Source organism: Lissotriton vulgaris, chromosome 10 (genome assembly GCF_964263255.1).
Source record: "Lissotriton vulgaris chromosome 10, aLisVul1.2, whole genome shotgun sequence".
Taxonomy (NCBI): Eukaryota; Metazoa; Chordata; class Amphibia; order Caudata; family Salamandridae; genus Lissotriton; species Lissotriton vulgaris.
Genome location: NC_141698.1, coordinates 943,816,688 through 943,839,381, shown reverse-complemented (window position 1 = coordinate 943,839,381; position 22,694 = coordinate 943,816,688). Strand labels below are relative to the sequence as shown.

The 22,694-nt window shown below is 44.3% G+C and overlaps 1 protein-coding gene across 2 annotated transcripts in view; it reads right to left on the bottom strand.

The window, feature by feature from the left end:
* Positions 1-423: 423 nt before the first annotated feature.
* Positions 424-22,694, bottom strand: part of LOC147689043 (serum paraoxonase/arylesterase 2-like) — a 385,360-nt gene continuing 363,089 nt past the window's right edge. For both annotated transcript variants that reach the window (XM_086941931.1, XM_086941932.1), the window contains one exon: positions 424-1,703. In XM_086941931.1, coding sequence (XP_086798057.1) covers positions 1,542-1,703 — 162 coding nt within the window. In that variant the 3' untranslated portion in view covers positions 424-1,541. The remainder of the gene's footprint in view (positions 1,704-22,694) is intronic.

The following is a 22,694-nucleotide window of genomic DNA, read 5'->3' as shown; positions in this document are numbered from 1 at the left end:
AGGCCCTCTGACATGGCTGCCTACAAAGCTCTGTTCTCTACACTTACTGAGCCTTGCCATCTGAGGCACGTGCTCTGCTACAAACAGAGCTTCTCCTGTCCCAGTGTTCTGTTTTCTTTACCACAGTCAGGGTCACGTCAACCCGGTCTCCTCTGTCAGTGTAAATGAGTGGGTGCCCGATTTTTAATGTTTGCCTGTGTTCTGGTACATTTATCAGTGTGCTCCTGTTCCAGTAACAGAATGTCTCCATGTTAGTGTCAGTGTACCCCTGGGGGACCTTCACTGTAGCTCTGTCAGAATGAGAGCATCTGTGATTCCCCATCCCTCCCAGCAGCAGCATTCCCATCCATCCCACCCCAGAGTAAGCTCGGCAATGAATGACTCAGCACTACAATGCACACAGAAGTTAATTAGAAGAAGTCATTCACCTTGTATGTGTGTCAGTTTTATAGCCACCATTTCTTTCACTTAAAATACAATCGCTGTATTTAAAAGAAACACCACTACAATGAAGGCATTTAAAAAGCCTTGAAACATTTCAAAATCACACTCAAATATCAATTTCTAGTTCATCAATAATGTGTTACAATCAAATGAGTTTAACAGAAGTCTTCCTTTTACACAAAGTATCATCGTTAGAGCTGCAACATGCAATTAAGAAAAATTATGAAAAAATATTTTTTTTTTAACTAAGCAAGCATTTTTGAAAAAGTAGTGCAACATGGCACAAGTTTGCTGCAGTTTTAAACTGCAGCAGCAATTGTGGTTGACGTCCCACCCACACCAAACAGATGTGCAGAACACTCACTGGTCTTTCTTAGTAGTTTCTAAAAACGGGCAGTCTTCCTGGCTTGGAGAAAATGTGCTTTTATCTGTCTGCTGGAGTAGTTTAAGCTCACCTAAACCTCCTTGAAGCAGGGGCATACCATAGGCCCCTGCCGCCTCTCTGGCGCACCGCAGCGGCTGTGGTACGCCTCTGTATCAAGGCGCATCATCACATTCTGCAGGTCTATAGGTTTGCGTGACACCACTGCCCTGATGAAGTGATAGAGGTAGTATACTGCACTGCTCCGTTTTACTGTGGTGAGATAAGAATGCACATCTGGAGAACAAGCCCAGGAGCCAACAGTTGTCTGTCCAGGTACCATAGAAGCAACATCTGGGTCACAGCAGCACCCTAGAACATCCCACAGTACAGGTAATGTAGGGTTCACCAAAGAGGTCTGGATCAATTCACAGTAGGGGATCTGATCTGCGTGTCTGCATCGTTCTGGTCAGCTTCACAGCAAGGGTCTGGATAACTACACAGCAGGGGCCAGGTTCACTTCACATCAGCAGTTTGGTCCAAATCACAGAAATGGTCTGGTTTAATTCATAGCAGGGGTTGGGGTCAAAAGCACAGCATGGGTCAGCTTCTGTTCTCTCCAATGTCCCTACACACTTCATAGCAGAGTTCAAATCACAGTTCAGGCTTAATCCAGGTCACAGAAAAGGCATCATCCCGTTCACAGTAGAGGTCTAGTATACATCACAGACGTCATCTAGTCCAGGTCACAGTAAACTGCTTTGTGAAACACTGTGCCCACAAGGAACCGACCATAATGGACACAGGCCACTGAAGACGCTTGCAGTACAGAACCATTGTTGACATACACACGGGTTACAACCGGATTTTCTGAATGAATGTTCTGCACACGAATAACCTAAAAAAGAACCAAACGTAAGTTAGCAGCTTGTTGTGTCCTGTAATATTTACTTATTTTTCCACTTTAACAATACATTTTTTTATCGCAGCTAAGATAACAAGATCCAGGATTTCTTTTAGACCTTCCTTAAATTCTGACAGTTCAACAGTCGTCCACAATCTGACCCAAAGCATCAGCGGTCATAGGGTTGCATGATGGTCTATGCGTTTCATGTTTAAATCCAAAAGGAGGGGAGTCAATGGGGTATTTACTGGTAGTTTTAACAACCCTCTCAAGAACCTATTCTCTCAGATTTCAAAGGAGTTTCTACATGTTGGTCCCCATAGTTCTGCCCCATATAGTACCGCTGCTTGTACTTTGGATTTAAAAATCTCTAGAGCCGAGGTGACTGCTTGTCTTTTCAGTATTGGAAGGGAATTTTGTTTAAAGGCTATTTTGCTTTTTTTCTATCTCCATGATAGGTTTGAATCTAGAGAAACCCCAGATAAGTAAAATTCTGGACATATTCCAATTTTTGCCCATTTAATGTGAGGTTTTACCTAAAATTCTTATGGGCATTTAGAGCCATGTATTTTGTTTTCTTAACATTAATCTCTAGGCCCTTAGAGCTACAGTATGTCTGAAACCTGTTCAGTAGATTCTGTAGACCTTGGGGTGTTTGAGAAATGAGAATTGTGTCATCCGCGAAAAGGAATGACGAAACCCGTTCGCCCCCCAATTTTCGTGAACCCTTCTCCTTTTTGTTGCCTTTTGCCACTATTTCCCTAAATAGTTTTTGGTTCTTGGTTTTGGCCGCTAACAGCATACTGGACCAAATTTCTTCGCCCCAACACGATTTTGCATCAGCCAACACTCTTATATTCTTTCCTAGTCGCTAACTGCCAAAACATTTTTATTCTTTATTGCCTGGACTAGGGTTGATTTTACTGTATGACATTCTTTGTTAAACCGAGGTTTACCTACAGACTGGGAATCAGTTACTCCTGTCCTTTTTTGTGGTCTTTTAGTCATTGATAGCAGGAGTCCATTAAAAAATATTTTATGAAGGTCTAAGAATATCCTAGGTTCATTTTGAGAGATATTGTATGTTCCAAATGTGTTGGCGAGGCAGCTGTAAATGTTTGCCACTAACTCCTCCTGCTCTAGTATGTATGCCCATTTTACTGAACATCTGTTGTTGCGAACTACAATATTGTCCGGGGTAACATGTCGCATTCTCTCCTTGACATTCTGTCCCAATAGTAAGCTACTAAAAAAGCTCATTTCAAGTGGGCGATGGTCGCTATCTGTTCTTGCTCTTATTTCCATATCTACAGCAAACGACCATAAATCTGAAGATAGGATAATATAATCGATTTTGCTCTGACAGTTGTGTCTAAAGAAGGTTGGGGCTCTGGGGCTATCAGATGGTAGGCGCCCATGACATGCCCTCATCCCGTGGCCTGCCATCACCCTTGTAATTTGGAGGGCTAGAACAGTGCCAGCAACTGTCCCACTACCAGTTAAAGATGGTATACCATTGACACTGTCTTTGTCCTCTAGCAATTTATCCAACCCTTCAATAGGTTCGAAGTTGCAATTCAAGTCTCCACATATTATCTTACTTGTTCCTGGGTCCAATGTGTCTAACACGGAGTCCAACATTTCGATTGTGGTTGACTCCCCATAAGATGAACATGGTCTATTGTAAACATTGTATAAGTATAGTACCCGTTGATCATTAGTGACTATTTTCACTCCAAGTATGTCTAAGGAGTCAATACTTAATTTGATAATGGTTATCTCAATAGACACACTGACCCAAATAATAAGGCCTCCGGAGGGGCGGCCCCTTACCGATGGAACTGCATCTATCTGATAGGTTTTGTATCCTACCCTATGTATGGATTTCGTGGCCCAAGTTTCCTGAAAAATACAGATGTCACTAGTATTTATGTAGTGGTTCCATTCTGGGTCACTTGTATTTGATCCCACGCCCGCTATGTTCCATGATATAAGCTTTATCTCAGAGGGACCATTTAGAATAACAGCACTGCTTGGGGGAGAGTAGTCAATAGCACTGGCAGCACTAGGTATATTTTCTACTACCCTAACTTTCGTGCCACTACCTACCTTCTGTGTCAGCATATCATATAGTGGATATAAGGTGGAAATTTGAGATTGATTTATATCCCCGCCATCCCTAGTACACGTACAAAGCCCCTCCATAAGTGGGTCTAAATCTGCCATATCCCTTGCCTTGGTCGTATACATTGCTAATTGAAGTCAATCAACCGCCTCTAGGGATGATAGTTCATTAAACCTGTCTGGGGTTTCTAAGGCGCACAATGGACTCTCCAAGAAGCCTAGTGTTCCCAGGTTTTGCATTGACTTAGGTCCACTTGGCCTGTAAAAATAGCCCAGTGGTAAGGCTTGTAACACAGGGCTTTGCAGAGAGAATTCCTCTTGGATTTTTAATATCTTGCGTACCGTATGAGGGTATCTAAAGTTGCCAATTATACAATCCCCTTGAATATCTTTTGGTGTAACACCTACCCACCCTACCCTTCTCACCATCAGGATTTCTGCACTTCTGTTTGGATTGAACTTCTTGTTTTTACAGAGCCAATTGACAACTTTGTTCCTAAGATTATACCAAGATTCTTTTTGATCTCTTTTTAGGACTGGGGCCCCAGATAATACCAGTACATAAGGAGATGCAGCAGGTGGTAGGTTCAAAGTATCTTCATTTGGCACCAAGTCAGTCCCCTTGGGGCTATGAATAATCCCCTTTCTACTATTCAACCCTTTGTGTTCTATGTTATTGGCAGTAGGTACTGCAGCGGTAGTAAGTACTGCAGCGGGTGCAGGGGCAATATTGTTATCCATTGCTGGCGGTCTGTCTACTAAGCATGGGCGAATTTTGCGAATCTCGCGTTCGCGAATTTTGCGGATTTGCGAACTCGCAATCCGCAAAATCCGCGAATTCTCGCGAATTTGCGGATTTTTTTTGTGTGTTTGCGCGGGTTTCTGCCAGTTCGCGAGGGTTTTGTACAATGTCGCAAATTGCGAACTTACCTGTCGGGTCGCAAGTTTCGCGAACTTGTTGTTTCTACGTGTCCAGCCTGTTTGGGACACTCTTCTTCATCACTGCCACTCTCTGTCACCACTGCCACTCTCTGACTACTCATGCCACCCTCTGGCCCACCCATGCCACCCTCTGTTTCATCACAGCACCCTCTGGTTGTCCAGCAGTGTACATTATTGTGGCAACGCAAGCACACCTTCCCTGCCTCAAGTGACCTGAATTAATTTGGGGCTGATTAATGTGTCACAGAATATTTTTGTAGCTGGCACCTGCTTCCTTAGTGCTTCCTGATTAGTGATCTTTTGAACTTGCTAAGTGCTTTCATTGTTGCAAAATTAGTTACAACACCTGCCCTGCCCCAACTGACAATAATGAATTAGGGGCTGATTAATGGATTTGAACCTCCAGCCTGGCTCCTGCTTGTCTCCCTTAGCTGTAATTCAGGACCTTTGTGGCATATGTGTAACTATTCTGAGGTTCAGAGCAGGGTCACATAATAGTTGCAACTGGCAACTGAACTCTGGAGGGGCCCCTCAGGAAGCACTACAGGAAATGGCTACTAATGATGAGCCTGAACTTTTGAACCTGGTAAGTAGTTTCAGTTTTGCTAAGATCGTATTTCTGCAATTTTGCACTTATTCGCGGGGCGCGAAGTTGTACTAGGAAGCCGCGAACTCACGCGAACAGTGCGAGCAGTGCGAGCAAAATCCGCTGCTCGCGGATTTGCGGATTTTGCGGGAGATTCGCGAATCTCGCGGATTGCGAATTTACCGAAAATCCGCGAGCGAAACGGATTTTCTGCCCATGCTTACTGTCTACCCTAGTACTATCATCCTGTAACAAAATGGGGCTTGAGCGGTTTGTATGGTCTGCGACATTAATCACTTTCAGCCTGTCCATGCTTCTACTCCCCAGCTCACTCAACAGACAAGTGCCGTCTTCAATTAGTCCCCTGCCCTCTTCAATAGTTGCACTTAGTTTAGAAGACAATTTATCTAGTTGTTCCACCTTATCATCAAGAACTATTAGTCTAGAATTTAGGGTTTCTTCTATCTGGGATTGTATTGTATCTAGAGCATTTTTAAATAGTTCTACCATTGTGCGATCTTCATTTACCTCCGCCCCATTAGGTTTCCCAAAGTTCATATCATAATTAAAGCCAGTTTGGGTTCCCAGGGATCTACATCTTATTACAACCAATTCGTGTTTTTGTGCTTCATCATCCCCATTCTTGCTGCCCACTGGTTTACTTAGCTTTCCTTTCTTCCCAGCCATGTTTTTCTCCTTACACTGGGTTTTGGGTTTAGCTCCCATTTCTGTAACAGTCTTCTGTGTCAGTGATCTAGTAAAAATCCCTGCTATTCCAGCTTCTTTATGTACATCTTTGCGTGAAGTGCCTGAGCTGGTAGTAAGTGGGTCTTGCTGCGATGACAGTGTGTTGTGACTCTCGTTCTGGTACGGAACAGTAACTGTTGCAGTAGCCGATGTTTGGCTGGTGAAATTACTTAGCATTTGTCCGTATGTTGGAAGACTTGATGGATCTAGTGAAAGTCGCCGTTATGCAAATTCTATCTCACGGTACACTCGTTCTGCTCTCCTTATGAAGTCATCTAAGGAGCCTGTTACCCCCTGCCTCCCATTCATCCTAGACATAGTTCCTATTCCAGTCTACAATACAGTTCAATCACAGATGAAAGGGTGTTTATAATATCGCCCGGTACCTTAACGGGAAGAACAACCAAAGGAGGTTACCCGGCCCTGCCTCGTCTGGCCCTGGACGGCCACAGACGGCCCGCCCTTTGCCCGGGCTTAGCCCGGCTTGGCCCGCATGCCGACCCGTGATGCGGGGGATGAGCGCTATTTAATGTGCCTCCAGGCGCGCTGGTGACGTTGGCGGCTTAGCCACAAAGCAGTCTGGGAGTTGTGGTCCTCCACTCGGCGGCTGCGGCGGCGGAAGGACAGCTGCGGCGGTGGAACAAGCCGAAGGACAGGCTGGGGAACGTCAGGTACAACAGGTAAGGTCCAGGAATTGCCCCCAAATGATTTTAGCAACACCCTGCTCCACCGGGGATGAGCGCTATTTAAAGCGCCTCCAGGCGTGCTGGTGACGTTGGCGGCTTAGCCGCAAAACAGCCTGGGAGTTGTGGTCCTCCGCTCGGTGGCCGCGGGCTTTGGCGACGGGAGGACAGCTGCGGCGGTAGAACAAGCCAAAGGACAGGCTGGGGAACGTCAGGTACAACAAGTAAGGTCCAGGAATTGCCCCCAAATGATTTTAGCAACACCTCAGAGACTCACAAACCCACTCAGACTCACGCAGATATATATACACACCCACTCACACTCAAAGACTCACGCATCCAATCAGACCCATCCTAACACTCACCCTCCCAGAGACCCACTCAGACACATATATGTACCTATTCACTGACCCACTTAAAAGACTTATGCTCTCACTCATAGATCCATTGAGACATTTATACACCCATTCCCAGATCCTCTCAGACACTCATACACCCATAGTTGCTCACACACCCACTGACAGTGATCAGGGACTTATGTACCCAATCACTGATACAATTAGGCTAATGCACCCACTCGCAGACCCACACATCCACCCACAGAACAACTCAGACACTCAAGTTCCCCATCACTGACCCACTGAGAGACTCATTCGCTGACTCACAGATCCCCAAAAAATGTTGAAATTCAATGAAAGAACCCAAAGGTTACAGGGACGTTACAGTTAGGCTGACATTTTACTTGTACAAAACCAGAGAAATTCAGCAGTTTTATAACTCGCGCCCCTGCAATGTACTATTATGACCTCACATATTACATCACTCATTACATGGTTAGTGACATCACTGATGACATCTCAAATGATACCACGGATTACATCATCCACAAAATCACTAATACACCCAAGTACGCCCACATAGAACCTTTCATACACCGACTCCCATACAACCATTCAAAAACCCATTCACAGACCAATACAAGTACTTAGACACACCTATTCGCTGATTCATAGATCTACACACAAATCTATTCACTCACCCATACAACCACTCATACAACCACTCAGTCACCAATACAGCCAATGACATATCCACTCATACACCCATATACCCACTCACACACTAAGTCAGTCACCCAATGGAACATGCACACACACACACACATAACCTCCCCACACAAACACACATACAGCATAGTTGTCTCCATTATTCCATTATCTGGTAAGTATAAATTCTAAGTAGGTAGCGGGTGAGAGTTCCATGAGGCTGGAAACCCCTTTGTCAAAGGACCGTTCAACAGGATTTGCTGCTGCGGAGAAGAATGTTGTGGGAGCAGCCCCAAAGTCAGGCCGACCAGCGACGAACGATTGGGCGGATTGATGAGCAGGTTAGTCTCAGTCTTCCCTCGGGTCTTAAAGAAGTTAACAAAAAACATGTCAAAGTCCAATGTTAGGACCTTTAGTACCACAACCAAGGGTTCAAGACTGTAGGTAAACATTTTGGGGTTTAGGACTCACTCAGGCTGGGTCCACCTATGGGTTAAAGATGGTGGGAGCCTGTTATGTCCCTGCGGCTCTGAATAGGAGGCAGCAAACTAGCCCTTGGATTCTCTGGTAGTTCTGGGTTAATGTGAAGAAGCATGACTCAAATACCATGGCTGGGCTTTTTTTAATTTATTTTTTTACAGCTACCACCAATGGTGGTGTCCCGGCGCTAAGTAGCGGAAAAGGCCCCAGCAGAGAACAGAGAGAGCAAGAAGGGCTAAGGCAGATCAAATAGCCAAGTTTTTAATGCTATCCTAAACACAGTCTCCGACTTGGCTTTATGATGATGGTCAGGCTTGGAATTCCAGAGGGTAGCAGTTCTCACCATTAAGGCTCGCCCACCAATCCTGGTTTTGGGATAGCAAGGAATCTGAAGCATTTCCTGAGAACTGGATCGCATAGTCCTAGTCTGGCTGTACTTCCGGAGTCTCACCTTCAGATATCCTGGCCTCTGTCTCTAGAGGCTCTGAAGGCCAAAGCCAGAGCCTTAAACTCTATTCTTTTCCTAACTGGGAGCCAATGTAGGCTATGCAGATGAGGGACGAAATGGGGATGTGGTGGCACGTTTCTAGTAAGCCTAGCCGCGGCATTCTGGATGGTTTGCAATTTTCTCATCAAATAGGCTGGAAGGCCCAGGTACAAGCTATTGGCATAATCTAGCTGGGATGTAACCAGAGTGCAGACCACTGTTTCTCTGCAGTCCATCAGCAGAAGATGCAGGAATCTCCGCAGTGCTTTCAGCTTCCAAAAACAGGAAGGGGAGACGTGCCCTATCTGGAACTTACACAAAAGCGAAGAGTCAAATTTGAAGCCTAGATTTCTGGCCGATGTGACAAGGACGGGAGGGGGATTAAGCTCTACCGACCACCATAGATTGGCTCGTGGTGGGTGCCTTTGAGCAGTCAAGGCAGGCTTCAGGTTGTAAAGCAGTTCTCCTAAGTGCAAGACATCAGTTTTGTAAAGTATACAGGAGACCACTGCAGTAGGCAGTCCTTTGAGAGTCCTTCCGTAGGTCCTGAAAGTGACAAGAAGAGTGGTTCTGAGGGCCCTATTGTTATACCTTGTGGCTTTTATGAAGTTGTGAGTAGTATATAGAGGTTGTCTTTGCAATGTATGGAATTTTATGACTCCTGTATCCTGGCTCTGATCTGGCTGCAAAGACAATGTGGAGATGACCAGACCTTTGTGAAAAGGTAGACAGCAGCCTATTCAGTTGCAAATGGGGCTGTGCCCAGCTCTGCCCCTCCATCCTGCCAGAAGATGGGGCATTCAAACACACCTAATCCCTTCATTGTGTGACTGTCTGTGGGGAATTCACAAAGTCTACTTGCCAGCTTCTTGCAGGCATTTGACACAGAGGAGGCTGCAGTCAGCAAATGGCTAACGGTAGGGAAATAGCAACTTTTTTAAAGTGGCATTTTCAAATTTGTAATTTTAAAACCGGCCATTAGAGAGGATTTTTATTTACAATTTCATATAACCAAACATGAAATAATATCTGTTCCTAATCAAAAGGTAGCCCTTACTAAATCTAATAAGGAAACCCACTGTTATCCTATGGGACATAAAGGCCTTACAGTATTGAAAAATGGATTTAGGAGTATTTCACTACACTGACATGTAAAACATAAGAGCACATGCCCATCCTTTTAATTACAATGCACCCTGCACTATGGGCTAAATAAGGCATATCATAGGGGTGACATAAGCAATAAATGGGGAGTTTAAGGCTTGGCAAGTAAGTTACATTGTCAAGTCAACCTGGCATTTTAAAACTGCATTTAGGCTGCAGCAGCACAGCTGAGATGTTTTAAGAAACTACTTAAGTGGCACAATATGTGCTGTAGGCCCACTAGAATTATGTAATTCACAGTCACTGGGTATAGGGTATATCACTCTACAAGGGACTCATAAGTAAATTAAGTATGCCAACCAGGTGTAAATCAAATTCTCGATGTTTAGCTGCGTGAGCACAAGCACTTTAGCACTGGTTACCAGTGGAAAAGTTCACAGAGTTCTAAGGCCAACTTAAACAAATTTTAGTAAAACGAAGTCGAGGGAAACCTAAAACAAGCATTTGCAAAGCAATAGGTCTCGCATTTACACAAATTTAAGCTATTGCCATTGTAAATGACCATGCGTTTTAAAAAACAAAACATAAATAAAAAGGCTTTGTCATTCACAATGCCAATAGCTCAAACTCGCATAAATGTGAGACCTATTGGATTCCAAATGCTTGTTCCTCACCTGCCAGGAAGGAGCACCAAGAAGGCACTATGGCAGCAGAGAGCCTGATGCAAGTGTCATCCACGGCTGGAGAAGCAGGTTACTGTCACTGCACACTCAGAGTGGCACAAAAAAAGCCCCTGCCGGCTGAAGCCCATGGAGGAATTGCGTTTCTGTACGGAAAAAATCAGGAGACTAGGCTGAAATCGTAGTTCTCCCGCCTGAATCAGGAGTGTTAGCATGTATGGGTCTCTGTTATTTGGGCTCCGCACTGTCAAACTGCACTGGACTGTGATGTAAGTGCTGGTAGGCTCCTGCAGAGAGTCTACATCTGAAGCATGAGAGTCTCAAATGTGCCCACCAGCCCATAAGAGAGGGTCATGATAAATTGTCTACCCTGCTTTGAGAGTCCACAGACGCAGTAGGCCTCATGCCTTCTGCAACTTTACATGTCTTTCCTGTAAGGGCTACTAACCTAAGGTCACTGCCTTTCTGATAAACAAGTCCCCGAGCCCCTATCCTCTATGTGCCCATCTTACTGTACACCACAATCATGAAGAAATGACGGGAAGAATTTGACATCTAGAAGAACACAATGGGCTAAGTGTAGGAGTGGGTTTTAACCGCAGCCTTCCGCAACTTCTCACCTGATGTTTTGCTAGCTTTGGAAACTAAGACAGCGACATGGCTCAAAAATAAAAATAAATGATAACCTTTTGATAAACTTTGTACTTTCCAGTAAGTTCTGCTTTCCAAACTTTCCGAGAAGTGACACAATTTGTTTTCGATAAAATGTCCAGCTTTTGGTATGTTCTGGTGTCAAAAAACGTAATATTTTGATTTTGCCGTCACCAGTTCCTCATTAAAACTGTATAAAAGGACTGTCTATTGACCAGCTCATTGATCACCTCATATAGTGTAATCCATCATTAGGTGCTCCCAGCTGATTCTTTTACAGATTGATTGAGCATCAGATAAGGTTACACAGCCTCATTGCATTTTGATATTCAATTTCTCTCACTCTCTTTGAATTGCGGTGATTTCATATTTGCAAGATTGCGTGTTTTTATTCCTGATGAACGATGTGTCTTTGACACTTGTTACTCACTTGTTTGAATATAGTGCCCATCCGGACTATATTCCTGCTTCTTAGAGTGTACTTTGTTATTTCAGATATCGCATTCAGTGTCAGTTCCTGTGGGCAAAAAAACCCACCCTCTAACAATGGCAAGAACTTGGGCATTACTCCTTACACTGTCTGTATTGTACCTTTTCAGTTTTTGTAATACATTTTTCTAAATGTTCTAATTCTGCCCTAGAACTCATATATTAAGTTGATCCTTATTTGATTGTATTTTGATATTTCATGTTGTGCCTTATCTTGGGACACACTGCCTCATGAAATGTAGGTTTAACACCAACCTCAACCAACCCACCCATCGAGTTGCTATTGAGGTGTGTTTTTTGGAATCTAAGAACCTAGTGGTTTCCTGCACCCATACTCTTAACCATCTCTTATTCCTTACCTTAATAAAATAACCGAACAAGCCAACTTGCATCTACATTCCCTAAAAACAACAAAAAAAAACACTCCCTCCACCACAATTGAAAATTATTGCAAATGTGCTAGGCTTTTCTCGACTAGATTGCAGCAATGCCGTTCTTGGTGGGTTACCTCAGTCCTCAATTGTCCACGGTAAGGCATTTCTTCATTCAATGACCAAACTAATAATGTCATTGAAAATGATAGATCAAATATTTTAGGAGGCATTTGGGTTATTGGCCTCCAATGAATGTGCAGGTGTTGGTTTCTTTAACGCAATGTGAAGACATCACTGAAAATGTGAGATACGGCGAGCGTGTTAGTTAGTGACTGTGCCTGGGAAGTTGGAAGTAAATATGATTAAAATATGGATCAATACAGAATAAACAATGTGCTTAGCAGCACCAAACAGAAGTGTTTCACACATAATTTCAAATATAAAAGAAGCAATATATCCAGCAAAATGCATGTTTTAAATGCAGAATTCAGAATAAACATGCATTAATAAAAGTAACATACTTTGTAAACACTGGAAAAACAGTTGCAGGTTACTTAAAAACCGGTGTCTGAAGGTTACATAAACAATGGTAAACTGCCATTAAATTCACACAAAAAAGGAAACCCTAAGCTATATAAGAAGGAGTCTTTTTGAACCAGTATGTGTACATATAATTGCTTGCTTGCAATCTTGGATTTATGGTATGCATCAACTGGATTTCAGGGCAATAAAATCATCACAACCCATTCAAATTAATACAATTTAGACCATTGTAAACATCCTGGCACAAGCAGTAACAACAACCTCTTGTAATTATCTATATTTTATTTCCTCTCCAAATTTGGGGCCAGCTGAGTATCATTGTTCTATACCTGAAAGTCAATCACAGGCTGCTGCAGGTCTCCGTGGTAATGGAGTATAATATGTCCTCTTTGTCCAGTCCTTACTAAATGAGTAAGAGTTCTGGACCTGCAGAGATTTTTACCTAGCCCAACCAAAATTTCTACCTCCAAGATGACCACTAAATTCCCAGAAGATGTTCAAAAACACCAATACATTAAATAAGTAAGACACATCACACAATAAAAATCTAATACCAATTTATGAAACTAGGTTATATTTTTATGAAAAACTAGACACCACAATGACAAAAGTCCAATGTACGGAACTGGATATATGAATATTTAAAGATTAAACACTTTCTAGTGCTTTAAAAACAAAACCGCCAACTTGGAACATCTGGTAGCGATTGACCGGGACAAAGTGAAAGTTTGAGGCCGACCGTCATGGAGCACAGGTTGGATACACTAATCACGAGGCCTCGGTCAAAATTTGACCTTTGTACTTAGAAACTTTTTCAGAGCTTTTTCCCTAGACGTCGAGCAAGGCTTTTCGCCAGGTCGGATTCGTCTCATCGTTGTTGACTTGGTCCAGCACGAGTCCTCATCAAATCCTGGAAGTCTTGAGCTCCAGAGGTCTCAGCAGGACAACCTTAAAATCCAGGCCACGTTGCAGTTTGACATCTGCGGCTTGACTCTCGACGACGACTCAGTCACCCTATGGAGCCTTTTACCAAAGTTGCTCAAACTTCTGGAACTTCTTCATGAAGTTCCTCTTGTGGGTTCAAATTCAATTAAAGGGTCTAGAAGCTTTGCACATTTCATCTTGCAAAATCCTTAAAAGTCCACTGGACGCACTCCAGATGGGTCCTCCCTGGTAGAGATGATGAAGGTGGAGCTCAGTTAACCTGCTGCTTTAGAGAGTCCACTCATTAACCGTTGCAAAGTCAGGCAAAGTCTTTAGGCTGCCGTTCCAGATTGTGCAGCAGGTGCAGTCCTTTAGAGTGCAATCCTTGGGGGGCAGATCAGGATTCCAGCAGGGCAGTCCTTGTTGTTTTAGGCAGAGATCGGAGTTGCTTGGCAGCTCTCCCATATTTATTCAGAGTTCCAGAGTGGCAAGCACAGTGACACCCTTAACCAATGGGATACAGGGTGCCACCCAGGTGTTTGACCAAGCACTTCCTCCAAAGAGTGGCATATTCTTGATCCGGAAAGCACTTTTCTTCTAAAATCTAAAATGAAGAAACTCTCTCCTGGATGGTTATTTCAGGCTACGCTGTCCCACTGGTTTGGCTAGAATTCCCCTTCCAGCCCCCCGGCAAATCCAAATACTGGGGCTCCTGTCTGGCTGGGGGTGCAGGATGTGGGATAAGCCTGTGCTGCCCCACACTGGCATTCTCCCTTTGAAGACCAGCTACTCCACCCCTATTCTGCATTGTGCTTTGCAGCGCTCCTTTCACAGGAAGTCCTCTCTCTCTAAACAGGCCACTACACAACTCATTAAGACAGCTTAGCTCAGCTTGGCAGAGGCTGGCCAATCATAGAAGGGCTCCTGGAAAGGCTGGATTTTTGCTCACAAGAAAGAAAGTTCTATAACTTCTTTTCTGTAATAGTCATAAACAATTTAACAATGGGAAGTTGTTGGATTTACTCTATTATTTTAAGTCTTTGAAGTATATTTTTACCATGCTCCTATTAATAGTTATACTTATTTTTATGTTAGCCTATGGAGCCCATGTGCTACAATGGGGAAAAATTATATTGGTAGGTTGTCCCTCACCAGACCATATAAAAATATTGTATAATGTCCCTGCTTATAGTTAAAAGGCACCTTGGGGCACTTGTGGGAGACCTTAGGGGTGACTTATATGTAAACATAAGGTAGCTTGAGACTTTGAAAGTACCTTTAATTCCATTTGCATATAATTGTAATGTAAAGGCAGCCTGAAAAGCAGGGCTGCCTTGAAAATATCAGCAGGCAACACAGTAGTGCACACTTAAGTGGATTAAGTCTACTGGGGCCTCTAGACCTGCATGCCGTATTATATACTAGTGAATTACAGCTAGGCTATAAAACTCAATTACCATATACCTTGAAATCGGAGCACTGACCCTGGGTCTGTTAAGCAGAGCCCAGGGCATAATCGAAGTCAGTTACCCTCAGTATCAATCAAAAAACAGGGGGGGGGATTCAGAGCGAAAAGGACGACTCTCATATTCACCTATTTGGGTTGAGATATCTTGGTTACACCCATTTAGGAGAGAGTTTCTTCAAGGAAGAATTATACTGATGGTTTTCTCTCTCTTTTCACAATCTAATTTGTTGAACTCTCAGTTTTGAGAGTTCTGTGATTTACTGTATTGTTGCCATGACAACTGGGCTATTTCAGGAGGTGCATGGCATTTCCTTTGTGCCTTATGCTCCCGATAATATTCTTTGCAGCAGAGTGGTGTTACACTTACAAGCCGGATAGTGAAGAGGTGCTTCTACCATACCATCTGTTGAGGTTATGCAGCAGATGATAGAGCGTGCTGTGGAGGCAGCATTCAGAGCAAGAGAGAATCCTACTCCCATTAAAGTTCCACAAAATTAAAGGTCACATATGAACGCTTGACAGCGCCCTCAATTTTTGTATCTATACATTCCAAGTGCAGGGCATCCTCAGATCCGACAGTTCCTAGGGAACACACAGCAGCCATTAGGTTATCCACTTTAACATTAGCCAAAAACTCATCTGCAAATTTCTCAAGCAGGTAGCATTTTGCCAAAAAAAACGAGGTAAAGACTGCTTTCCCGATTCTTTCAGCTGATAGGAAAGCACCTTCCGAATAGCTTCATTAAATGGAAGAGACTCCACATCAAAAGAATGATATTGCACCAAGAAATCATACTCACTGGATGTGGAAGCAGGAGGAGAAAACCCCTGATCCTCCCATTGATGTTGAAGAACTAGAATCAAATCATTGCCCTGATCAAAACTACCTCTGACCTCCTCCTCCACAGCATCAGGATCAGGCAGGAACCAATCTGGGGTTCTCTCCATACATCCAAGTTCACAGCAGTTCCTCAAGTTTGCAGTAGCTTTTCTCTGTTTTTAATTCCAAATGCTGACTTTGGCTTGGCCTCACCACCTCGTGTTGTCACTAAGCTCCTGGCCCCATTGGTGGTATACGCCATGCCTTGGCAATAAGAGTGTATCTACTATATTTGGAAAATTGGCTAATCATGTCCTCTTCTTTTCTCAAAGCAGAACAAGACTTTCAGCTGATCTGCAAAATCCTCCAGGAGCACAGAGTTCTGATCAACGTCAAGAAGTCCTCATTCCATCAGTCTCAGAACTTGAAGTTCATAGGGGCTCGGTTTTGAGGGGGGCTAGGTTTTCTGACGCGAGAGAGAATTTCCAGGCTAGTCTCATCTGTCATTTCTGCTGCAGCAGGCTTAGGAGCCTGCAAGGATTTGGATGAGGAGTCCAGGAGAGGTGGCTTCCACCTTGCCCTTCATCCATAGGGGTGACTCGATTTGGAACTTCTGGTGCATCACCTACTGTCTTACTGGGTTCCATCCTCAAAACTTCCCCATTCCAGTGACATATCAGATTCAGACAGACCTCCAGTGGTGGCTGGACCTTTCAACCTTGCAGAAAAAGTTCTCTCATTAGTTGAGGAGTTAATATAGCACAAACATGACCTGTCAGGATCTCCGAGTACTATACATATAGCACTAAAGTCATACATGCAGGAAAAAATGTAAGAAGGAATAATCAAGCATCAGTAAAGGTACAATATACCAAACAGCCTGGCAGATCCAAGATCAGGAGGTGTCCAAAGGAAAATAGTCAAGTCGAGTAAAGGAAACTATTTATCAGAAGCATTTTTACTTCTTTTTCTAAAGCAGGTAGTTGAGGGGTTTGTCCTGGTTTGAGGAGGCAGTGTGCTCCTTATTCTTGAGGCTAGACCAGAGAACGAGTGGTATTAAGTTTTCTTTTTGATTTTTGTTCAGGTAGACAGGAGTGTTATGGTGAAGTGCCTTGCGCAAGCCTGTCAGGTTGGCGCACCCTACCCTTCCCCACTCTCGCCCTACACTCAGACAGAACTTTTCCACACCTGGATACATCACTGGTCCCTTACGGATGCTTGGAAATCTAATCATCCCACATCTAAACTATACTCTTTCCATTCCATTCGCATACCCTTTATGTGGGTCTTCACTGCTTTTTTTGCTCTACCACGATTGTTCCCCTAATTCAGTATGTGGACTACTTAGGCCGAGTAATTTCTGACCAGGACACACACATTATGACCCTCAAGTGGAGAACCCCTGACCTTCCACACCTGCTTGTAGGCTGCCCTGTGAGTGTCTTGAAGATCAGGTATTCTGCAAGCAGCAGGAGACCAGCATCCCCTGTTACTTTTATGAAAATCACAACACCACATCGTAGGATGCTGGAATAAGACGCCTTTAATGTTATGACTAGGGGAACCTGCATTTACAGATAGCGGGGGTCCTTAGTATTCTTGAAAGAGACTTAAAGGCGGCTGAGAGCAGCTTGGCTACCCTTCGCATTACGGTTGGTGGAGGCGAAGGCCGCTAACACAGCTCTCCTAGAGAACATGAGGTGCTACAATTTTAAGGCCCATGCCCCCAGGATGCACCGAAGGGGCAATGAACCTGGCACACTCTTGGCATGGCTCATCTGTCAGGTCTCAGTGTCCCGCCCCATTACTGAAGGGATCGCCCCCTTCGGCAGCAGGTTCCGTACCCAAACTGACACTTTACAAGCCTTCTGCAACTATTACTCCATCCTGTATCAGGCACCTCTAAATAACCAGCTGGAATTACCAGACCATTTCCTAGCTTACCTCGCCCAACCCCAAATCCCAATTCTTGTGAGGAGTTCCCTAGACTCAGATCACACCAGCAGACCATTCTTCATCTGGCCCAAAAGAAAATTCCGAGCCTGGATGGCTTGACTCTAGAATACTACAACACTTTCAGCTATCATGGCCCCTTGGCTGGCGACAATGTACAGGGCGGCCCTGAAGGAGGGCAAGCTTCCCCACTCTCTTGGCGAGTCCCTTTTGATCTCGATCCCAAAACAAGACAAAGATCATACCCGGCTAGCCTCCTATAGGTCAATTGCTATATTAGGGGCAGAATATAATATTCTAAGGAAAATACTAGCTGACTGCTATGCCCAAGTCCTCCTGCAGCTCGTGCTTTCAAAGCAGAATGGCTTTGTCCCTGAAAAGCACCTCCCAAAATATCCACTATCTTTTCCACGTCCAGGATCAGGTGAAGGTGACAGTTTCCCTGAATTGGAGAAGGCGTTCAACACCCTGACCTTGCCTTATCTATTTAAAGTATTCCCTGCATGGGGGTGGTACCTAAACTTTTAGCATACTCAAAGCTACTGGTACTTGAACCCCATCTCCCGGACTGGTTTGGGCCGCCACATCTCGGCTCCTTCCCCTATAGACTGAGGACCGTGTCAGGGGTGTCCACTTTCCTATTATTTGAGCTGGCAATGAAGCCCTAAGCCAGGCGCCTCCGGAAGGGGGGTTAAAATGGGGCATCCCACTAGCGGGTGCAACCCACAGTGTGTCCCTGTACGCAATTGACCTGCTCCTTTACATATGGGACATAACGGCTGATCTTGCAGTCTCCGGTCCACGCTGGTGGACTTTGCCGCAGTGGCTGGATTGTGAGTGAACTGGATGAAATCCACTGTTTACCCACTCCGCCCCGACCTCCCATCACAATAGGTGCGCATTGGTGACTCTTGCATTGCCTGGGACACACAGGCGCCTCGCTATCTGGGTGTCTGTCTGTATAATACACCTAGCAATCTGTCTGAGGCAACCATCGCAGGGCCTTGGTGGGCATATGTTCTCTAGTAGGCTTTTGGAAGTCTCTCTGCCTAGCCCCTGTAGGCAAGATAGCCCTGGCAGAAATAATCATCCTGCCCCGCCTTCTAGACTACTTTGCAAATCTTCTGGTTAACTCTCCCCCCTCCTTTTTAAAAAAACTGGATACATTCTTTGCTCACTCATATAGGGAAATCGACACAGAAGAGTCGCCCTAGCCAAACTGTAGCTTTTGGTGGACCAGGGAGGTCTTGGGGCCCCATCCTTCAAGGCATACTTTCTGGCGGCGCAGCTCCAATAGCTGTCTGACTGGACAGCAGGGCATTATCTTAGGGAGGCTTGCTCGGAGTCTGGGCCCTTACCGATGCTGGCAATTTGCCACATGCTTTTCCAGTAGCCCAGCCTGTCTCGACCCATCCCATACAAGTGATGATAGCAAAGGCTAATATTGCTATGATACATCCTCTCTCCCTGCTCTGGGGTCAACTTCTCCCCTTTGATCAGCTGGCCGGGGAGAGCGGGCTCCCCGGGACAGTTCCTCCTCCACCGGCAGGTTATACACCCCTGCCAGCACCTCAGGGACGTATGTGGCTGTGCACCCGTGACACACCCAGTGCTTCAAGCCGTGTTAACTATGGATCCTGTTCGTCACCTCATCACCTGGCTGTATAATGCCATAAGAGAATTGTCGGCTGCCTCACTTTGCACACATCGACAAAAATGGGAGGAATAATTCAAGAGTCCGCTTCATGATAAAGAGTGGGAGAGAGCACTAGATTTTCCAAAGAACGTCTCCCAAAACGCACAATTTCAAAACAGACAGTTTTTCATACTACACAGGGCCTAACTAACACCTGTGCACCTCCACCGCCACTTCCCGAAGTCACAATTTGCTTGCCCTGCTGTCACACCCCTAATGCAACGCTACTACACATGTTCCGGCCTTGCCCGCTTCTGCAGCACTACTGGCACACCATTCATGCAGCACTGTGGGAAGTTACAGTATTCCCAGACATCTATTCCTGAGAAGCCTGGTCACTAGGCGTATTCAAGCCTAGGTAGCAACACTAGCTGCACCTAAGCTTCGAAGCCCTGGCCCTCCTTTTAGCCAAGTGAGCAATCACATTGCACAAGTGTGCACCTGCAGGCTCTCCAGTAGATGCATAGACAGGCGCAGTACACAAATGGAGTGCTGCAGAGGCGCTCTGATACGAAGAGGTGTGTTGGGTGCGCCGACGTCCCATCTTCCCTTAGTGGGCCGTTGACTTATGCACTGGACCTGTGTTCCCTATTGCCATCGCAGTACCAGAACACACCCACCCCTCCCTCCTCTCGTTGTTATCTCTCTGGAAGTTTGCTCCCCAAGTAAATAGTTTAATTTTCTCTCATGGGTGTGAGAACGTGAGATTGCACTTTTCACAGGGGTAGCTTCAAGCTCTTAGGTGCATCATTGATTACTACCCGATGCTTGCTGCATAAATATGAATGATATACTATGCCTCTGAACCACAATTGTATCTCCTATTGAATATACTGTGATGCATGAGGCAAAGGCTTGTAACGCTACTATAGTATTGAAAAATCCAATAAAATGGCTTATTATAAAAAAAATTAAAAAAAAGGTTGAAGCGCCTTGCAAGCTATCTTCACTGGATTCTTGCTTCAAATAGGAGCCACTTTAGATGTTTTAGGTCTGGTGTAATGTGGTCCTCAAATGAGCTAGTTTTACTTTGGGTGAGCCTGCAAAAGTAGCACTTCCATAATCTAACCGGGAGATGACTAGGGTTTGATTTTCCTTAGTTTGTTCAATTGGTATTTGGCTCCACTGGTGTTTGCATGGATATGATCTTGCATATTCAGGTATTTGTCCAACGTTATGTCTAATGATCTAGTACAGTCACTCATGTGGGGGGCATAGCTGAGAGCTGTTTCAGCCATTCTTCTATGAGGATAGAGTGATTGTGGGGGGCAATCAAGAGGAATTCCGTTTTGAGTGTGCTGATCATGAGGTGATTACGGGTTAACCATTGTTGGGTTTTCAGTAGGGGGCAGTTGAGAATTTTATATCTAGTGATCAAAAGAGAATGGACACTGGTATCCGCAAAAAAAACAATAGTTTTTTGTATCGCAAACCCTCATAGACTTCCTGGGAAATGTCAAAGCGGTATATCTTTTCTCCGCCCCATCAGGAGTCTTGGCATAGTCATCGGGTCTACGATTAACGTGCAAATGCCTGCCTCACCCGAGGGTACTTCTGGTATTCTGCAGAAGTGTCCAGAGATGAAAAAAAGAATTTTTAAAAAAGGTAATGGCTAGATCCAAAAAATGAAAAAATTTTAATAAGTGCAAAGAAATAGCCACTCTTAGTAAAAATTCAATGTTGATATGTAAGTAGCTGAGTTATGAGGCTACTATATCTTTCCAGAGGTGTCGACATGTTTCAGCTCTCAGGGCCCACAGGGGTCAGGGGAGCTTTCGTCAGGACAAAAAACAAACATAGAACAAAAAAGGAGAATCGCTATGTCTAACGCACACCCCTTATGTGTGAGTTACATTACAGAAAAGCTGGAATTTCCAAACTGTAAAGGGAGAAAAAAGCCGACAGATACTACTATCAGATGATGCAGTGGTCAAGCTTCGCAAGCATAAGCACACAATAATCAAGCATTCATTATTTGCTAGTCAGGGCTAACCTAAGTTTTAAGGCTAATCCGTGTATATTTTTAAAAAAACAGAGAGGGAATAGGAGAAACAAAGGAGGGCTGGTCAGGGAGTAGTCAAATGGTACTGCCCCTGATGTTGTGTGTCCGACTCGATAATGATAATATCAAAATGTGAGAAACGGGCTAATTACCAACCCAGAGACTGCCTTTTACAAAGTACACCCAAAGAACCAGCAAAGATCTGGTCACATGTGTTACCACTTTCTGTCCAGCTACTTATGATGTCCAGAGACTCATAAGAAAAAACTGGCAGATCCTAACCTCAGGAACTCTGAAGTGGCCGAAGCCTAGGTTCGCAAACAAGAGAACGAAAAATATCAAAGATGTCCTTGTCCATACAAGACCGAAGAAAACGCCAAACAAACCTACAATGAGAGATGTACATATGATGCCAGTCACCGGACATTATCCGTGTGGCACGTGTGGAGTCTGCAAATTTACCACCTGACCACTGCATCATCTGATAGTAGTATCTGTCGGCTTTTTTCTCCCTTTACAGTTTGGAAATTCCAGCTTTTCTGTAATGTAACTCACACATAAGGGGTGTGCGTTAGACATAGCGATTCTCCTTTTTTGTTCTATGTTTGTTTTTTGTCCTGACGAAAGCTCCCCTGACCCCTGTGGGCCCTGAGAGCTGAAACATGTCGACACCTCTGGAAAGATATAGTAGCCTCATAACTCAGCTACTTACATATCAACATTGAATTTTTACTAAGAGTGGCTATTTCTTTGCACTTATTAAAAAATTTTCATTTTTTTGATCTAGCCATTACCTTTTTTAAAAATTCTTTTTTTCATCTCTGGACACTTCTGCAGAATACCAGATGTAGCCTCGGGTGAGGCAGGCATTTGCACGTTAATCGTAGACCCGATGACTATGCCAAGACTCCTGATGGGGCGGAGAAAAGATATACCGCTTTGACATTTCCCAGGAAGTCTATGAGGGTTTGCGATACAAAAAACTATTGGTTTTTTTGCGGATACCAGTGTCCATTCTCTTTTGATCACTAGTTACTCAGAAAGGGGAAATGAATGGACCCTATTCTTCCTCTTCCCTCCATTTCAATTTTTTCGAGAATTTTATATCTTCAGGTGAGAAAAGTTTCAAATACAATTGTGCATCATCAGCGTACATCTCAAAATGAATGTTTGAGAGCTTCAGAAT